The sequence below is a fragment of the Emydura macquarii genome, unplaced genomic scaffold (assembly GCF_026122565.2).
Source record: "Emydura macquarii macquarii isolate MOO-44397 ecotype Brisbane River unplaced genomic scaffold, CSIRO-AGI_Emac_v2 contig_1253, whole genome shotgun sequence".
Lineage (NCBI taxonomy): Eukaryota > Metazoa > Chordata > Testudines > Chelidae > Emydura > Emydura macquarii.
The window spans coordinates 60,652,297-60,672,935 of NW_027131390.1; the positions used below are offsets into that span (position 1 = coordinate 60,652,297).

At 45.8% G+C, this 20,639-nt stretch overlaps 1 protein-coding gene across 3 annotated transcripts in view; it reads right to left on the reverse strand.

The window, feature by feature from the left end:
* Positions 1–20,639, reverse strand: part of SLC39A10 (solute carrier family 39 member 10) — a 71,949-nt gene that overhangs the window by 29,915 nt on the left and 21,395 nt on the right. For all 3 annotated transcript variants that reach the window (XM_067548987.1, XM_067548986.1, XM_067548988.1), the window contains exons 2-3: positions 18,419–19,480; positions 17,040–17,247 (exon numbers count right to left, since the gene is read on the reverse strand). In XM_067548987.1, coding sequence (XP_067405088.1) covers positions 17,040–17,247; positions 18,419–19,471 — 1,261 coding nt within the window. In that variant the 5' untranslated portion in view covers positions 19,472–19,480. The remainder of the gene's footprint in view (positions 1–17,039; positions 17,248–18,418; positions 19,481–20,639) is intronic.

Below are 20,639 nucleotides of genomic sequence, written 5' to 3' on the forward strand. Positions count from 1 at the left end.
TAAATCATTATGCCTCAGTGACAAAGGCACCACCACCTCTCTCACTGGTGCATTGTGAGAACTCTCTTTTAAAAGGTACTCCAGTGGAAGGTACTATAGGGACATATGCAGTTTCAGAAGTTTTTGATGCTCAGTTAATTTAAAAAAAAAAAAAAAAACCCTAAGAAATCAGTCCTAATGAGGACCATTCATTTTAACTGAAGAAGAGCATAGTAAGGGATTCTCTATAAAGCTTTTGCAGGAATTTAGCTAAATCAGTTTTTAAAAAAACCAGGGTATCCATGTATACTGAGCACGTTTGTATCACTTTCAGAATGTTTACATCAGTTTAGCTAAATCTAATTCAGACAAAAAATTATTTTAGTACAAAACCCATTACTGCTTACCTACAGAATAAAATTATCCCTAAGTAAAAAAGTATTTTCATAAGTACTAAAGATTTCATATTTTGTGATTCATGTATTTATTCATAAAGGTACCAGCCACTATCCATCTGGAAAGTTCCAGAGGGGTAGTCGTGTTAGTCTGTGTATACAGCAAAACCAATGAGAGTCCTGCTGGAAGCTGAACTATGTGACTTTGTCTTGACCCACAACTACTTCAGAATTGGAACCAATCTATACCTTCAAGTCAGTGGCACAGCTATGGGCACCTGCATGGCCCCACAGTATGCCAACATTTTTATGGCTGACCTAGAACAACGCTTCCTCAACACTCGTCCCCAAGCACCTCTCCTTTACGTACGCTACACTGATGACATTTTCATCATCTGGACCCATGGGAAAGAGTCCCGCACAGAATTCCACCGTGATTTCAATAATTTCCACCCCACCATCAACCTCAGCCAGGACCAATCTATACAAGAAATCCACTTCCTGGACCCACAATACAAATTAAGGATGGTCACATTAATACCACCCTATACTGAAAACCAGCTGACCGCAATACATATCTTCATGCCTCCAGCTTCCACCCTGGACCCACTACACGATCCATTGTCTATAGCCAAGCCTTAAGATACAACCGGATTTGCTCTGATCCCTCAGACAGAGACAAACACCTACAGGATCTCCATAAAACATTTTTAAAACTACAATACCTGGAGAGGTGAAGAAACAAATTGACAGAGCCAGATGGATACCCAGAAGTCACCTACTACAGGACAGACCCAACAAAGAAACCAACAGAACACCACTGGCCATCACCTACAGCCCCCAGCTAAAATCTCTACAACACATCATTAAGGATCTACAACCTTTCCTAGCAGATGATCCTTCACTCACTCAAGCTGTGGGAGGCAGACCTATCCTTGCTTACAGACAGCCCCCCAACCTGAATTAAATACTCACCAGCAACCATATATCATACAAGAAGAACACTAACTCAGGTACGTACCCCTGCAATAAACCCCGTTGCCATCTCTGCCCCCACATCGACTCTAGTGACACCACCACAGGACCTAACCACATTAGCCACACCATTCACATCATTCACCTGCATATCTACTAATGTAATATATGCCATCACGTGCTAGCAATGTCCCTCTGCCATGTACATTGGCCAAACCAGACTGTCACTATGCAAAAGAATAAATGGACACAAATCAGACTTAAAAAACGGTAACATCCATAAACCAGCCGGAGAGCACTTCAGTCTCCCAGGACACTCTGTAAATGACTTGACAGTTGCCATACTTTTACAAAAAAACTTCAAGAACAGACTTCAAAGAGAAACTGCTGAGCTTGAACTGATCTGCAAACTTGACACTATCAAACTGGGTTTAAACAGGGACTTGGAATGGCTCTCTCATTACAAGAAGTAATTTTCACCTCCTAATCAATAGTTGTGAATAGGCCTCAACTACTTCCCTATTGTGGTTCCTTAAACTTGGATGTGTATATATATATATGTGTATACATATATATATACACACCTGCCATTTGATTTCTATTTCTTGCATCTGATGAAGTGAGTTACAACCCACGAAAGCTTATGCTTGCAGAAATTAAATTTGTTAATCTTTAAAGTGCTATAGGACTCTCGTTGTTTTTGCTATACCATCTGGTAAAACTTCACTCTAATTAGTGGGATAACATAAATGGGTTTACTAGAGATAAAAAACATACATCATTATCTAATCAAGTCGCCATGCCTCAAGCTTAATCAGTTTTGCAAGTGACAAAGGAGTTTGTTTTCAGACAACCCCAAACCAACAATTCATAGACTATTACATTCAACTGGCAAATGTTTTATTTGTACTCAAGATACCAGAAGCCTTAAGAAGTGCTAAATGTCTGCAATGAGCTTTACTTATTTTGCAAATTAGGTCACTTAAAACCGTAAAGGTCTTCAAGCTTAGTTATTCATCAGCTCTCTTTCTCATTATTGAAATAGAAAATACTTTCTTCTAAAAAGAAGCGCTCATCTGTGGAAGCTTTCTAATTAACTTGGCTTAATGCATGTGCAAGTTGACAGTTTTCTTCACTGTTTCAACATTTTAATTGGTAGAAAATGCTTAGCGGACTTCTCTTAAACCCTCTTGATAATTAAACTAGGGTCAACTCTCACTAAATTAGTCTAATCTGTGAAACAAACAATTTGCTACCATACCCAGCATATAGAATATTTGGTTTACAGCAATCTTTGAATAAAAGTTAATAAGGTAGTAGCTGTGTCACTATGGGAGATTTAGATAGAATAAGTTGACCTTTCTTAATGATGCTGCAGTCATTAAAAATAACAACTAGCATGGCATTCTTTCCAACAATTATTAATATCTATCAGGACATAATTAATACAAGCTTGATTTTTTTACCATGTTAATAAGCACCTGCAAACAATTAATCAATATTTACTACTAATAATTGTAACAAAGTGGAAATTTTCTGTAATATTTTTATGAATGCTAGACATGCCTCAGTTTCCCTGTGCAGTGCTACTAAGTGGGTGCAAAAGGGTGGCTTGGAACAGCACAGAAGACAATAGGTGTGTTGTTGCCATCTCCCTGTCTGGGTGAAATGAATAGAATTATTAAAGAACTGGCTCAAACCAACCCAATTCAACGAAGTCCCACATGACAGAGGGATATCCCAAAGACTGAACAATCAACACCTAACAGTAGGAAACCCCAGCAGGCGGGACATGTGAACTAAGGTGGAGAACATGGTGTCAGGTGACTGGAAGAAGGGTAGCCCTTTTGGAGGAACTCATTAAGGAGCACAGACTTGAGAGGACATAAAGGGACTAGGGAGACACAGGGGGAAAGAGCCAGAGGTAGAAACCATTATAGATTGGCTGGCTCTCCCGGGCACTGGTTTGGCTTAACTTTTGCCTCTCTAACCTAAGGTAGGGTTACTGTGTTTCAGATTCCTGAAAAGAGGGACACTGCTGGAGGGGGGAGAGGTTACTGGGGGGTTGTTGGAAGGGGTACCTGGGGCTTCACTCTTGAGGTGGGGGTGGCAATATTGCTCCCTGTCGCGGTGACAAGGCAGCTGGCACAGACCTAGGATGCAGTGGCAACCGTCAATCAGCGTCTCCCTGCAGGGCTGACCTCCTCCCCAGGGTCTGGGTGGGCGGGATCCAGCATCTGCAAGGCACCCATAGGATGCGGATGCCAGGGAGGGACCAATCGGGGCTCTTTCTGAGTTGTCATGTCTGCTTTGCAAAAAACCTGGACATTGCCTCTTTGAAAAATACGCTGACAGAGGATCAAAAGAGAAGCAATGTCTGGGAAAACCTGGACATATGGTAACACTAGCCAAAAGACTTTCAGATTCTGTACCTAGGTGACTAATAAATGGTTACTTTGTTCTAGAAAGGCTGCCTGTATGGTTGCAAACACTCACTGAGAGCACTGTGCCCTGAAGGGGTACAATACAAGCCTCGTGCAGGACTACGGCTTGGCTAGATTTGCTGCAGAGAGCCAGAGGAGACAGGGTTTACTGGTGCCAAAGGCTCCATCTTGGAGAACTGTGTGGGTCCTTGAGGCCAGGCCTGCAAAGAGGTCTCTCAAGAGACTGGTTACCGGCTAGAACACAGACCAGACCCGGTGACAATAATAGCTTTATTTTCCAAAACAAAGGCAATTTTGCCCAAGGTTTTTTAGATAATAGTTATGCTTAACAGAGATTAGTTAGGCATCTGTCAACAGTTCCATTAGACTATGTGAATAATGACAATAGTAAACCCTAATTAAAAAGACGATCCTTGTCATGCCATCAAAACTATGGATTATAACTTTAAAGTATTTGCTTTTAAAAACCAATAGAAAAAGGCTATTTAGTTTAATGTCAAAAAAAGGGAAGAGAAGTCTATATTGGTTTTTGCTCATGGTAAAATGAAGAATTTTTAAAAAAAGAATACCTTTGAGGAATCTCATTGAGGAATTATCTAACATGTATTTAACCCCCCTTCCCTCCCCCAAAACAGCAGTGAAATAAAAGGAAAAACATTTCATTTTGATACTATGAAATGATATTAAGCCACAGAAGCGTGAACTGTAACCAGAAACCATCAATTCAATTCTCTTATCTTGCTGCACCAAAATTATTGATTTTGCAAACTAAGATTAGTGCTAGAACTGAAGTGGAAGCAGAGGTTACTTACCTTGTACAGTACCCGGAGTTCTTTGAGATGTGTACCTATGGGTGCACGCATCAGTATGTACATGCGCCTGTACACTAATGATCAGAGGTTTTCCATCAGCAGTGTCCACAGGTCCGCACACTTGCCCTAGACCAGTGGTTCTCAAACCTTTTAAATGGAGCCCCCCCGTGGACTTTTCTCTAACAATCATGCCTCCCCTTCTCTCGAATTGCACCCCCTTTCTGAAAGGGGAGGCCCTTGCAGAAAAAAGCAGGGGAGCACTTCCCATGCTGTAGGCCCTGTTTTTTTCCTGAAACTATTGTTAAGGGGGCACTTTAGGCCCTAACAATCGCACTCCCTTCCTTCCCCTGAACCCACCCCTTTCAGGAAAAAAACAGGGCCTATAGCACAGGAAGCGCCCCGCTAACAATTGTGCCTCCTCTTCCTGCAAACCCCCATCTTTCAGAAAAAAACAGGGCCTACAGCACTGGAAGCGCATCAGCAGCAACACAGGGAGCAGTGAGCAGTGCAGGAAGCGGCAGCAGAGCAAGGGCAGCAGCAGTGCGGGGATCATGCCCGGCAGCATCAGGGGACTGCTGCTGCTGCAGGATGTGAGCAGCGGCTGCTTCCGTCTCTGGGGAACGTGGAGCTGGGTCAGCTCTATCCCCTGCTCCGCACCCCCCAACCCTACGATCTATCTCGCGCTCCACTTGGAGAACCACTGCCCTAGTCACCCTCGTGCCCAGATATGACGGTATATGGGGTGTGGACCCACTGACACTCCAGTTCCTTCTCAGTCATGAAAATAAAACAAGAAACTCAGAGGCAGAGGGGAAGGAGGGTGGGCAGCAGAGCACCCCTACAATTTGCAGAACTTCACTTACTGTACAAGGTAATCTCCCCTCCTTGAGTAGTGTCCCTATAGGTGCTCTGCATCAGAAGACTCCCAAGCAGTGCCTCCACCATGGAAGAGGGTGCCTAGGAGACAGATTCAATACAGATCATAGAACAGCCTTGACGAAAGCCGTGTCAGCTCTGGAAGCAGTCACAAGAGCATAACGTTGGGAAAACATATGAATCGAAGACCAGACGGTCTGGAATGGGTATGTTTTCAGCAGGGCTACTGAGGTTGATTTCACTCTGGTGGAATGAGCATGACTCTTGGGGATGGGGAGAGGGAACGCACAGCTTCGTAACAGGTTAAGATGCATCCTGCAACCCATTTAGACAGTCTTTGGGTAGAACTCACCTGTCCTTTCATGCACTCTGCAACTGAGATGAAAAGCCTCGGTGAAGCCATAAACGCTACCTGTCTAGGTGGAAGGCAAGGCCTCTTCTTACATCCAATGGGTGAGGGCTTGATTCTTCTCTTAAAGAGTGAGGGTGGGGATAAAAACCTGCAGGCTCTTGACTAATGTGAAATTCTGAGGATATGAAGACGGGAACAGTTCATCATATGTTCAAATGGGGGTTTTCCTCAGAGTTCTGAGTTAAGGTGCCATGGTGGAGTTTGTTCCTTGACAGGACAGAAGAGGTTGAAGAAAGCTTTGGATGAAAACTGAAAACCCTTTGATTGGGGAGTGAAAAAGCTATGATAACAACTAGGTGAATTTTGATAGAATAGGAGGTTTTTTAATTGAGCAGGTAATAGAGAATGCATATCAGAAGACTTAAGAGGAGGTACAGATCGGTGATTGCATCCAGTCTGGAAATATTTCCATTCCTGCAGGCAAGTTTTCTATGTTATAGGTTTTCTGCTATGAGGCAGTACCTCTGTACTGTCTGTACATCTGGTGACTACTCTTGTTCTATATTAAAGAGCAATCTAGTCTCAAAGTTTTGAGGTGAGTGTCACGTTGGCTGGATTATGGGGGGCCCTTGAGGTGTATTCAGGAGCTCTGATTACTCCCTTCTACACCAGTCTCGCGTTGGGGCTGTCACACTGGCTGGATTGGGTTGGGATTTGTTATATGGTTTAACATCAATATGTCAAAATCATAATAATCCATGTGAGATATGCCATATCAGGTACTGTTAGAAAGGCTATAACGTGCTAAGTAAGAGAATGACGTTTATGTTCATGTGTTATATGTGAGATGGAAGTTATGGATATGTTTGATATATTAGCATTTCAAATTGTGCTGTCTGGGTAACGACTCAGACAGGATGGCTGCAGAACAAAGCCTGCTTAATGGCCCATTAAGACATTCCCAGGTGCAAGGGGCCCAGGGGGAGAAGCCAGGGATATACCTGATAAGTCACCAGGACTTGCCCAAGTGACTCTGGACTCCATTTTAGTTCCTGTAAAACTCCACAAACAGCATGGCCAGGGCCAGGAGGTATATAAGGCAGAGGCCTGGAAACCATTTGGTCTTTTGGTCCTGTTCAGCTACAGACAGATACCTGCCTCTGGATAAATTCACTTGCAACTGAACCAAAGGACTCAGACCCATCCAGATACTGGATGTATGCCAGAGGAACTGTACAAGCCTGCAACTCCACAATTCTCCCAGAAACTTGATGTATATGGACTTGTATGTATCTGATTTACTTTAATCCTTTAACATTTCTCTTATGGTTTATTTCTTTCTTTTTACAATAAACCTTTAGTTTTAGTTACTAAAGGATTGGCTGGCAGTGTGGTATTTTGGGTAAGATCCAAACTTATATTGATCTGGTACTGTGGCTGACCTTTTGGAGTCAGAGGGAACCTTTTTGGTAAAGAGCGTAGAGTTTAAATAACTGATCTCTTTACTGGACCTAGTGGCTGATTGGGAGCCAGAGACTGAAATGCAGTAAAGGGGGCTGTGTATATTTTGTTTTAGCTTCTTGATAACCGGTTTGGGGGAATCAGAAGCACAGTTTGTGGCTGGTTTGGAAGTCTGGCTTCAGTGCCACTCACCAGTGCTGGGAGAATCTGCCCCTTTTTACAGCCTGCCCTGACCATGGCATTCTCAGGTGGCTGCCCTAGGCACGGAAGGGTCACAGTGAGGTGCTGAAAGATTCAGGTGAGTGATCAATCTCAACTTCTGGGTGAGGATTCACTGTCAGGGGAAGACAGAAAGACAAATCACAAAGACAAGCAGATCAGCTCTGGAAACTACACTTGCCTGGGCCAAGATGGGGCTATGCGGATGGCTACTAATTTTTCTTGTTTCAATTTGTTCAGGACTTTCAGTATTAAGGAACTCGGGAGGGAGGGAGATAAGCATAAAGCAGTATAAACAAGGTCTAAGAATGACTAAGGCATCTCCTGTTGAGCTGCAGCTGTGCCCTCCCTTTGAGCAGAATCATCTGCATTTTGCATTGGATGAAGTTGCAAACAGACTGGATTGCCCCAGATAAATCTTCTCTTCCGGAACATCTCATCACTCAGCTCCTATTCAGAGTTAATGCTGAAATGTCTGCTGAGGGAATCCACCACTGTGTTCTGTGGTCCTGGTAGATAAACTGCTGAGATCTGAATTCAGTGTGATATGCTCCAGTTTCATAGTTTTATGGATTCAGCATGAGGACTGGGATCTTGTTCCTCCTTGGCAACTGATACAATACAGCACTGCTCTGTTGTCTAATATAATTCTGACCAGGTGGCCCCTGATGTGGGATGGGAAGTGCCGGCAAGTGTAACAAGCTCCTCTGACCTCTAACATATTGATATGGAGGATATTCTCCTGAGGGGTCAGTCTTCCTTGGGCTGTGACGTTCTGGGAGTGTGTACCCCAGCCTATCAAGAAGGCTTCTATAGTGAGAATCCTTGTTGGAGAAGGCTGCAGGAATGGACTCCCATGCATACTTTTCATGGATCTTTCCAGCAACTGTGAGAGATGAACACCCTTTGCAAAGACTCTGCTTGCTGGGGGGCACAGATGGTTCTTAGCCAGGTATGAAGACACCATGAATAAAGTCTTGATAAAGGGTGTCACAAATAATACAGGCTGCTATATGTCAGTTGTCGTAGACAAACCTGTGCTGAGTTTTGAAGGTCATGTTGTATCTTTGAAATAAAGGTGGACACTGTGGTAAATCTGTCCTTGGGCAAGTACACTCAGGCAGTGAAGGAATCCAGAGTGGCCCCAATTAAGTCTATGCAGTGAGTGGGTCTGAGGACAGATTCTCCCACATTGAGGCAGAGGCCTAGTGAATGGAAGAGAGAGAGGGCTTTGCTAGTTGCTAAGCCTCGAGCAATGAAGGACCTTTCAGAAGCCAACTGTCCAGGTAGGGGAAGATGATTATTTTCATCTGGCAAAGATAAGCTGTGGTGACCAATAGGACCTTGGTAAAGACACTTGGGGTGGTGGAAAGGCCAAAGGCAGGACACAGTACTGGCAGTGGCCCTGCCTATCAGGAAACATAAAGGATGCACACAGACATGGAAATAAGCATTCTGAAGAACGAGGAAATAAACGGATCTCCTGGACTCACGGAAGAGATTAGGTCTGCCATTCTGAACACTGAGCAGAGAGTCCATCCCCAATTTCTCTTTGGGATCAGAAAGTACCAAGAATAAAACCCTTTTCCCAGGAAGTCCAGTGGAACAGGTTCAATCACCGACAGTGTTAGGAGGCATTGTACCTCTTGTCTCAAAAAATCCTTGTGAGAAGGGTCTCTGGAGACGGCTGGGGGGCAGTGAGGAGGTGGTAAAGAGCTGAACTGGATGGAATAACTTGTGGAAATAACCTCCGCAACCTACCTGTCTGAGCCGAAGTGCTCCCAGGAAAATGATCCCCATAGGGGTGGAAGTGGGAGAGGTTCAGTGTAGGACCCAGATGGGAGGTAGTTCGGGACTGTGACATTCTAAGGACAACAGTGGTTAGGAGGTTGCTGCAGAGGAAGGCCCTTCCTTAGGGACTCTGGGCTTCTTCCTGGGGTTTTCAGTCAGTCTTGTGGGCTGATAGTGGAATGGGTGAGATCACTGAGTCATCTGCGACGATGTATTTTTTTTTTTGTTGTAGGTGTATAAATGCCCAGAGATTGTACTGTCGCTCAGGAGTTTTTGAGAGAATAAAGAGACCCCCTGTGGCTTCACTAAACAACTTGGTTCCCTCAAAAGGAAGGTCCTCAACAGTATTTTGTGGCTGGAGCACTGCACCCAAGAAACTCAGAGCATGACTACTGCCATAACCATGGAAAATGCAACTGTCTGTGGCATCAAGTGAGGACTGGAGAGATGCTTTAGCAACTGTTTGGCCTTCTGTGATGAGGGCCAGAAAACTATTCTCTCTGATCCTGTGGCAGGTATTTAATAAAGGCTGAGAACTTAGAAGTTTGTAAAATCATACTTCACCATTAGGGCTTGGTAACTGGACACAATGAACTGCAAAGAAGCCAAAGAGTAGCTCTTGCAACCCAGTTGCTGAGGATTCTTGTCCAATGGTGCTGTCTGTTCCTCTTGTTTGTGGCCTCAACAATCAAAGAGTTGGGTGTAGGGTGGGAGGGACAAAAAAAAAACCCTCCAAGCCTGTGGGTGGAATACAGTAATTTTTTGTCAGCCCATTTGTAAGTAAGCAGCATAGTGACTGGAGTTCGGCATACAGTGCGTGCTAGGGCTAACAGAAGGTTGTTATTCGGCATGGGGATCTTGCGCTGGGGAGATGATGTATGAAGGCTGTCCAACAAGGAATGTTGGGGTTCCTTTATTTCCTCCAGCAGAATTTGCAAACTGTCAGCTATATGTTTCCTCAGGTCTTGAAAGACCTTGAAATCACCAGGGTAAGATGTTGAAGGAGGCATGACCACCTTGTCTGGTGAGGAGAAAGAGGACTTGTGGGAGGTGTTTCTTCCTCCTCAGCTGATATCTGCTATTTAGTGAGATGTATCTTAAGAACAAGGCTCGATGGCACTAGTTGCAGCTCCTGACATGCCCTTTTACGAGATGGCACACTGCAGAGCTGGTCACTATAGGGAGCCAAGGGGTTCCAATACACCCACTAAGGTGGGAAATAAGGGAAAGGGGAGGGACCCAAAAATGTTCTTACTAGGGTCTGTGGTTGTAACACCCATTGGGAATTTCCTCCTTGAGTTGAGCCTCAAAAGGAAGGCAACAAGAAAGCAGTGGACCCTTGTACAGAAACCTCAGAGTCAGATGAGGTGTCATCTCCCTTGTCCACTGGGAGAGCAGATGGTGCCAGTACCAAAGGTCAAGCTGGAACTGAGCCTTGGGAAAGTCTCTTAAACTTTATTGGTAGAGATGTTAGGCAGCTGGTTGGCTGGTGAGGTGGCACTGGGAGAAGTGGCTTCAGTGCCAACTGGAAATTTGTCATGGTACCTTCAAAGAACCTGCATGGGGACCCTGTCAGCACCAGAGGACAAGTCAGCATAGATGGAAGGCAGAGTATGTTTCTATAGCAAGGCAAGCATGCCTGTCCTCCGTTTGGGGCAGGTAGGGGCCGCTACAGCCCCACAGCTGTTCTCTCTCTCAAATCTGTATGGCCTATCGGACAGAGTCAATATATTGGCCCTGTAGCGCAGGGCTGCAAGGCCCAGTAACTGGAATCAGTAGGAGACCCTGGTTCACAGGGTGGCATGGTCTAATAGCTGGAGTCAATGAAGTCTCCCAACTCTGTGGGATAATATGGCCTGTTGGAACCTTGGGGAACTGGGACCGTTTAGGGGTCTGTGGTGCCTGGGTGGCAGGCTCAGGCCCTCCCTGCTCCTCCAAGCCCCAGCCCAGAGCCCTGGCAGTGGCATTCGACACAGAGTCAGTGGGGCTCCTCCTGAAACACGCTGACCAGTTCCCCCGATTCTCCCAATGTAGCGATATTCAAGTCTCTTGGGCTACTTCCTACCCTGTCTTCTGTGGCAATGATCCACAATTTCCCAGGGCCTCCGAGGTCCTCAGTCAATGCAGCTTCTAATAACCTGGTCCCTTCTCTGGGTTCATCCGACAGCCTGGAATCCATCTGGGGCTCTGCGTGCCCTAACTCTAGGTTCAGAGCCTGTCTCAAATTCCTGGAGAGAGTTGGTGGTCTGCATCCTCCTTCAACAGCCAGCTCCGACTGAGCTGCTTGACTCCCTCTTATACTCACTCTCCAACTACAGCATGCCCAGAAGGGTCGAGGGGGCATAGTCTCTTCTGCCCACAGGGTAGAGCTAATCCTCAAAGATCCAGTGTGGGGCAAGGGTGCCCCATCACAGTTCTATAAAAGAGTCAGTACCAGGAAAGAGTGTATCTCGGTATCACTCAATAGCAGTGATTCAGGCTCTTCCAGGGTACAGTTATCATCATGGAACAGGAGCTTGGATGGTACCAGGGACTTTAGACAGGGATCCTCAGAAGTCAGCACGTCTGGTAGAGACAGTCCTGAAGAACAACTGGTGTGGATAAAGATTTCATTTTGACTCTAAAGTTTTGAAGACACGGAGTTCAGCGCTGACTTCATGCTGCTTTAGGAGGCTACTCAGTCACTGTTTCTTTAATGGTGCCATGGAACAGGAGATGGAAGCCCCGGCAGTGGGATGTGAGTGTCCTGAGACCCATACCAAGAGTGACTTTTCCCTTCTCTAATTCCATTCCCGAGAATGGGAACTTTTCTTTTTTGAAGGTCTGGCCGGTGCAGCAGAGCCCCCAGGGTCTTTGCTTTGGACCAGCAGAGAGTCCAATATACAGAGGGGGATGCACTCAACTCCAGTCTCAGCAGGCAGTCCCATTAACAGGAGTTTTAGCCTGTTCTCCATCAACTTCTTAGGTCTGCTCTTATATATCTTGAGCAAATCTTACACTGGAAGGGATGTGAGATTCCCTGAGGCAGCAAAGGCAGTCTGAATGTTCTTCACAGAGGAGGAAATAACTATGGCATGTCTGGCGGGGTTTGAAGCTCAGAATGTTAGGCATAACCCACACTCACGGCCATGGATCAAGGCCTGAGAAAAACAAAAAAGCCCACATTAGGCAAGAGAGAGAGAGGGAGAACCCCCATCCCAAGGGTGCAAACTGTGCTAATTAACTGCAAGAAAAAAAAGAAATGCTATTTTTTCTTTATTTTTTCTAAGCGAGAGGTACAGCAAGCTGCATGGCTAGCTAACAGACACTGCAACACTCCATCTCAAGCTGCAGGTGGCTGAGAAGGAACTGGGGTGGCAGTGGGTTTGCCCCTCCTTACATAACCTTGCATCAGGGCACAAGGATGTGTAGGGTGCCGGTACAAACTGGCAGACACTGCTGATAAAAATCTATGATCATGAGCACATAGGTGCATGCAATCCTGACGTGGAGAACCCATGGGGAGACTACTCAAAGAAGGAACTTAGACCCTGTCTACACCTACCTCCGGGATTCGGCAGCAGTCGACAGGAGTTATGTAAGCTACGCAAAAAACCTGTGTAATTCCCGTCGACTTCTCTGCTTCTCTTCTGCACGCCGTGTTCACTGCACTGCGCCGACGAGAACCACGTTCCCGTCGATGCAGCGCTACGCCACTTGCGAAGGTGGTCTTAGTACGTCAATTTCTAGATTGACTGAGCGGGTCTTCACTGACCGCTCAGTCGACCCAGAGCAATCAATCTGACGGCGGCGACTTTGCCACCGTCAGTGTAGCTGTAGCCTAAATAATATTTCCTCTAAAATAGGTTTTCAATGAGGATGCTGGTGTTCACTATTCCTACATGCATATTTTTAGGTCAGAGTTATCATAAAAACTTGTGTCCCCAGTAAGTGAGCAGGCAACACCAACTGGTAGAGAAAAACAGGGTTACTTACCAGTAACTGTTGTTCTTCGAGATGTGTTGCTCACGTCCATTCCACTATAGGTGTGTGCACGCCCACAGTGCACGGTTCCCGGAACTTTTTTCCCCTCAGCTAGCTCCATAGGGCCAGCTCTGGTGCCCCCTGGAGTGCCGTGCCCATGCCGCAGCACATGAGGCACTGCCGGCCCTACGCCCCCTCAGTCCCTTCTTTCTGCCAACTCCGACAGTGGGGACGGGGGTGGGTGTGGAATGGATATGAGCAACACATCTCGAAGAACAACAGTTACTGGTAAGTAACCCTGTTTTCTATTTTCGAGTGATTGCTCATATCCATTCCAATATAGGCGATTAAATAGCCATACCTCGGAGGTGGGTAGGAGTTACCGGTGAGCTGCCCTCAGCACGGTTCTGCCGAATTCTACGTCCTCTCTCGCCTGCTGAATGATGGCGTAGTGGGACGTGAAGGTGTGGACCGACAACCAGGCAGCTGCTTTGCAGATGTCCTGCAGGGGCACTCTCTACAGAAAAGCCGCAGATGAGGCTTTAGCTCTGGGTGAATGCGCTGTGATGACACCCGGCAGCGGCACATTCGCCTGCTCATAGCAGCACTTGATGCAGGATGTGATCCACTCGGAGATGTCCTGGGTGGAGACCGGTGATCCTTTCATCCAGTCCCCCGCCCGCAGCGAGGAGCTGCGCCAATTTCTGGAACGGCCGTGTCTTCGACTTGAGAGGCCAGGGCTCGTCTCGTGTCTAGTGAATGCCATCTCCAAACCCAGACCACACGGTTTGGGAAACACAGGGAGAGATCAATCGTAGTTACAACGAGGTTCAGAAACCAACCCAGGCTAGGAGGCTGGGCATGGCCTCCACTGCAGTTTATCCGTATAGAATAGTGTACAAGGGGGCTCTGAGGTCAAGGCCTTAAGTTTGGAGGCACCCCAAGCTGAGGTAATGGCCTCCCAGAAGGCTACCGTCCATGAAGCGCGGCAGAGGGCATGAAGCCATGTCCAACGGGGAGGCCCCTATGAGTCTCGAGAGGACCAGGCTGATATCCCCGGGAGGCACCGGGTTGCGGACCTGGGGATACCGCCTCTCCACCCCCTTGAGCACCCTGACTAACGTGGGATGGGAGAACGGGGATCTCCCCGCTAGCGGGTAATGGAAGGCCAAAATAGCTGCCAAGTGGACCATGAACGAGGCCAGCACCAGACCCCAGAGTACTCCAGGGTCGCCTGCGGAGGCAAGAGGCTGGCAGAATGCACTGGGACTGCGCATTCCCAACCAACACGAACAAATCTGGTTGGGGGACACCCCACTTCTGGAGGATCGCAGCCACTATCCCTGAGTGCAGCGACCAGTCGTGGTGGGGTAGAAACGACCTGTTGAGGCAATCCATCTCGTCGCTCTTCACCCCCATGAGGTGAGATGCACTCCAGCAGAGTCGTGCCTCATGGCAAAGCCCCACGGATGGGTAGTTTCCTCGCAGAGAGGCCGGGAGGGTGCACCTCCCTGCCTCTTCATGTGAAATGGCTGCAGTGTTGTCCGGCAGCGCCTGCACCACTCTGCCTGTCAGGGATCGGAGGAACAGCCTGCACACTAGGCGAATGGCTCTCAGCTCCCCCACGGTGACCTGCAAGCACTTTTCCTCCACCGACCAGAGCCCCCGAGTGCTCAGGTTGGCACCCGTGTGGGCTCCCATCCCACATACGAGCTGTCGGAACTTAAGGTGACCGAAGGGATCAGTTCCGTGAAGGGAACGCCCTTCCCTACTACCCTGGGAAATCTCCACCAGTCCAGGGAGGCTAGGGCAGGTGGGGAACTGGACCACACAGTTCAGTGGGTGTTTGCTTGGCACATATACCGAGGCCAACCATGCCTGAAGCGGCCTGTGTCTCAAGTGAGCTAGCCTCACTATGTATGTGCAGGCTGGCATGTGGCCTAACAGCAGTAGGCAGTGCCTGGCTGTTGTCGTGGAGTATCGGTGCAGCTGGGAGATGATAGAGACCAGCACCTAAAAACATGGCTACGCAGGAAGGTTCTGGACTGGGGAGCATCCAGGGTGGTCCCCAGGAACACTATGCGTTTCACTGGGGTCAGTGGACATCTGTTTGTTCATGAGCAGACCCAGCCTGCTGCACGTGGAGCAGTGTAAGTCGCACTGACCTGCACTGGGAACCTGGACCTACCCCCATCAACCAATCGACCAGGAAGGGAAAGATTTGCACACCCTTTTGCCTGAGGTGGGCCGCCATTACCGCCACGCAAGTTGTGAAAACCCTTGGAGCCGAAGATACAGCCTGCCCCTTGGCCTAAATTGGTAGTAGGAGCCAGCCCCTGGTGGCTCGGAGGATGGACCCAAGAAAGTATGTGTCCTTGTAGGGCGAGGGCGGCATACTAGAATCCTGGATACAGGCATTCTGGATAGATTGCTGCACCTCCTGGATGGGCTGATGGTTGCAGCCATGAGCACTTCCTCTTGGACCTTGCAGGGGCTATGGCCCTACCCGCTGTGGCAGCAGGGTTGTTTGACGTTTGGAGCGCTGCCTTAGCCAGCGTGATTCCTCCATGCAGGATGGCGGAAGCCAACCTCAAGGTAGGGGCCCCGCTTTTGGGCAACTCCTGGTGCGCCCTGAAATCTTTCAGTGGTGCCATTTGGCCCCTGGAGACTGCCTCGTCCGGGAAGGAGTAATAGGATTACCGAGGCAAGTCTTGCGGGTGCTCCCCTTGCCGAAGGGGTGCACCCGTAGGAGGTGTCTCCACAGGGTCCAACTCCTCAACCGAGGAGTGGTGTACATGGGCCTCAGATTGTGCCAAGGCAGAGACTGTACCCATACTATCACTTTTGTCGCCTGCTTAGACACCTTGAGGGGGCGTCGGCTGTTCTGACGACTATCCCCCCCCCTCCCCCCCCCCGTGGGACCCGAGCCGCCACACAGGCGGTTGTCCAAGGTCCCAGGTGCCCTGCCCACGCTGGGGACCGTGCTTCCGCTGAGGGGAAATCCAAGGAGCCCCTCAGCCTTGTGGAGAGCTGCAGCATGGCGTGGAGTCTCGGTGCCGTGTGGACCCCGGTGCCATGGGGAACCGCGTTGCCATTGCAAGCTCTGGCCCCTCTTGGGGCTGCGGTGCTGGTAGAGCCCCACTGCCCGCGGGAGCCCCGATGCCTTCGGGAGCTCCGGCCCGGCTTTTTTTTTTTTCCCCCTCCTTTTTGTGGCTGTGGTACCGCGGGAGCTCCACAGCCACTGGAAGCTCCAGCCCTGCTTGGGGGTGCGGAGCCGGCTGGAGTCCCACTGCGCAAACTTGACACATTCAAACTGGGTTTAAACAGAACCTGGAATGGCTGTCTCACTACGGAAGGTAAATTACTTTGCCCACCCATTCTCACCTCCTACTCAATGGCTGTTATTAGGTCTTACGTACCGGACTCCACCTCTCCCATTGTTCTCAATGCACTTGGATTCCTATATGATACCTCTGTGTTACCTATTTTTGTATTACTGCATCTGAAGAAGAGAGCTAGCCTCTCGAAAGCTTATGTCTCCAAATATTAAATCTGTTAGTCTTTAAAGTGCCACAGAACTCTCGTTGTCTTTGCAATAATTTTAAAAACATTGAATTTTCTATGTATGGATTATTTTTGTTCTGAGTTTCTACAGCACTTAGCACAATGGGGTCCTGGTCCACGACTGATTTCTATGCACTACAATAAAAATAAAATCAATAACAACAACAGAGTCAAAACATTCTTTAAAAGCATATGGATACTATCTTACCTGATGCACCTATTTTATCCTTATTTGCAGCTGCTTCACTTTTATCTTTATTCAAGTCTTCAACCAGCAAATCATCATAGTGCTCAATACAAAGTCTTCTGTCGATCTGATACAGCAATGCAGGGCACAGGTACGTAAACAACTCAGGAGATATTGGAGAATTGGTTCCAAGACCATAGTACCGCAGTAGTTGAGTGACATTTAAACACTGCAAGCAATTTATGCAACAAATTAAACATGTAGTAGTAATTTCATTGAAGAATATGCAGCTATAGAAAATTAAAGAGCTTGAATTACTAAATAGCAAACATTCTGAAGGTTTGCACAGAAAAGGCAGAAATGTTGACCAATAACATGTCACCTTTGAAACATAGGTGTATGCTAAACCAGGGGGAAAAAGTCAGCATAAATTGTGATACCATACATAATATACAGCCTCCAATCAAGTAGTACTTGATTAATGTCACTGAAAATAAATTTCACCATTTTCCTTTACATGGGAAGATCAATGAAAAGTAGCAGTACAAACAATGTCTGCCACGAGGAAGAGAGAGCATAATCCTGAAATAAGAATCCTATCGTTTCTCCTCATCTCCCAGTTGCACATTTGGTGTTTTCATTTTAAATGTAATCCTAAAATTGACTGTACAGTCTATATTGCATTGTTCTGCTTTGTACTTTAAATTAAAAAAAAAAACAAACAAACAAAGCACACTGTCCTTTTTGAAGAGTTAAGGGAGAAAGATTTAATTGAGGATTAAAGGGAATGGAAGAGATAATGGCCTTTTGTACAATGGGGATGGGAGGGGGACAAAAATGAAAATGGGAAGGTGTGTGAAGAGGGAACTATACAGTACATAGTATAAAGCTAGACTTCATTTAGTGATACATCTACTTAACGTCGCCATCATAGTTTATGACTATAAAATTGAAATTGGGGACATGTTGAGGAGATATGGATGTTTTTCACTGTCAAAGAGGTCTTTGTGAATCTCTGAACATCATTAAAGATGTAGGACATTCAGGAAGAGGTCCAAAATTTGTAAAAGAAATATTCATGAAATCTGTATATGAAAAAATAATTCTAAATATGCAAAATGCAACATATTTAGCATGAAGATGTAGGATGTTTGAAGCATCTCATGTATGTGGAGACAGAGGAGATACTGAGCGAAGACAAAATGGAAAATGGAAAATCATGGAGTGGAGCTAAAACATTAGTGGTAAACTTCTTAGTGCTTTTATACTGTTACCTAGATTGTGTATGACAGTCATACACATTTATTAGTACTGGTTTTATCTGTGAGTACATTGCTTATGGTGTCATAATTTCACAATAATAATTAAGGAGGGCATACCAGTTTCTGGTTTATACTCACCTCTTCATGTTGATGGTCATCCTCACTGTGATCCTTGTGACTACGCGCATGTTTTCTTACACTAATCTGTTTATGAGGAGCTTCTCGCTTGCTGGTATGACGATGTCCATCCTCATTACCAGGATTAGGATTTTGGTGTCCATGACTAGTAGCATGGTCATTATCATGTTCGTGAAGGTGCACATGAGAGTGAGATGCATCATGTACATGATCATGTTTATGAACATGATTGTGCTCATATTGATCACCTGGATCATGGTCTGGAGCAAAATCTTGTGCAGTATCTGTCAAAGTCTCACTGATTTTCTTTCCCTTTCGTCTCTTCTTATGTTTCGGTGGTTTTCTCTCAGGTTGTTCTTGGGTAGTGTTTGTTTCTGTTGAAGGTTCATGGTTTGGCTCTCCATGTTCACTGTGACTGACTGAATCATTATGAGTATGAGTACCATTATGGTTCAGGTGATGATGCAGATGATGCCGATGGTTGTGGTGACGGTTGTTGTCACGAACATGTTTACTGGCAGGTTTCACAGATGACTCTATCGTGTCTTTCTCAGGGTCACATTTATGGTTTCTCTTTGTAGATATGCCATTCACAGTTTGGTTTTCTGGACTGGAGTGACTATGGGAATGAGGATGATTATGAGAATGAGAATGCTTTCCTTCTTGTACCTCTAAAGCATCCAAATGGGAAACATAATCATGGCCAATATCCTCATGATTCAGCTCCACTACTTTTAGCTCTCCAAGGCCAAGGCTTGTTAGCAGTTTTTCAAGACCAAAAAATGACAATTTTCCATTTTGACCATAACGGTCAAAAAGTTTTTCAATGTAGTATTTTTGTTCATTTTCAGCTTCCAGCACTGAAAATTTACTTGGTGTAGATTCTGCTCCTCCATTCTGGAGATACGGTGCCTCTGAGATCTGATAGTCATTATGGTTGTGTACACGGCTCTCTTCAGGACCTTGGTCATCTTCATGGCAATGGTTGCATTGATGAAAGATAAATGTCAGCAAACAAATGAGGCAAAATTTTGTGTGCATGCGTACCTTCATCTCTGTTTCCTATGAGAAACACAAAGGCAAACACTTAAAATGAAAAAAAGATATTTAGATAGTTCCAATGCAACCATCTCTGTACTTGTATGTAAATCATCCTTGTTAAAAAAAAAAAGCTTTAAATCAATAAGATTATGAGCTAAAATCAACCAAAAGAAACCATAAACATCCATACCAAACACCCTCTAGTATTTTCTATAAAGGCCTTTGCTCATGTATATATATTTATATAGCCTATACCAAGTTAGGCTCCTTGAAAACTATGAAGGAATATATAGCAGGAATTTGGAGATCTTATAACATCTATACAATGATGAGTTTAAGAAAAATATTTTCATTTAAATAATAGAAATGATTAAAAATAGTAATTATTTATTTTGCACATGTTTATGAAGGCACACCATAGCACCTTCCATCACAGGATATGAAAAAGTTATTAAGAATACTATCACATCTTATTACTGATTATCACGGTTATGTAATTTATCCTCTTGGAACATTAATACTGATAGAGTTCAAATAAAAATCCCACAGAAACAGGATCATAGTGTAGATGCTTCCTAGAGCAATGGAAGGGATTTTTCCATCAATGCAGGAACTCCACCTCCCCAACTGACAGTAGCTACGATGATGGAAGAATGCTTCTGTTGACCTTGCTGTATCTACTCCAGGGGTTAGGTCAGCATGGGTACAGCAACCGGAAGTGCAGAAAGTGAGATTATGGAGTTTCATCTGTTAGGAATATTTTCATGGGCCACAAAAGATAAAAAACAGAGGCGGGGAGTGGGAAGCAAAAGGTCGAACTATTGTGAAAAAACATACACAAGTGATATCGATATCATCTTTGTACCTGTACTAGAATCAACCCATGATTGATGCTCAGTTGATAACTAGTCACTTCCAAATTAGATTGAAGCTCATCCCAACTAGCTAGACACTGATTTTATTTTCACTCTTCCACACAACAAACATATCCTTTAAAGCTCCAGCTGAACATATTCTACAAATCTTTTTTATCCAAAAACAATCTCCCCACTACAATATTTTGGGTTCTGTAATAACAGCTGCAGTATACTCTGTTTCACTGTCATTTATGAGGATACATGGAGCACTCAGCAGCACAAAGATACAGTTGTATGCAACCTCAATTATAATTTTAGTTGAT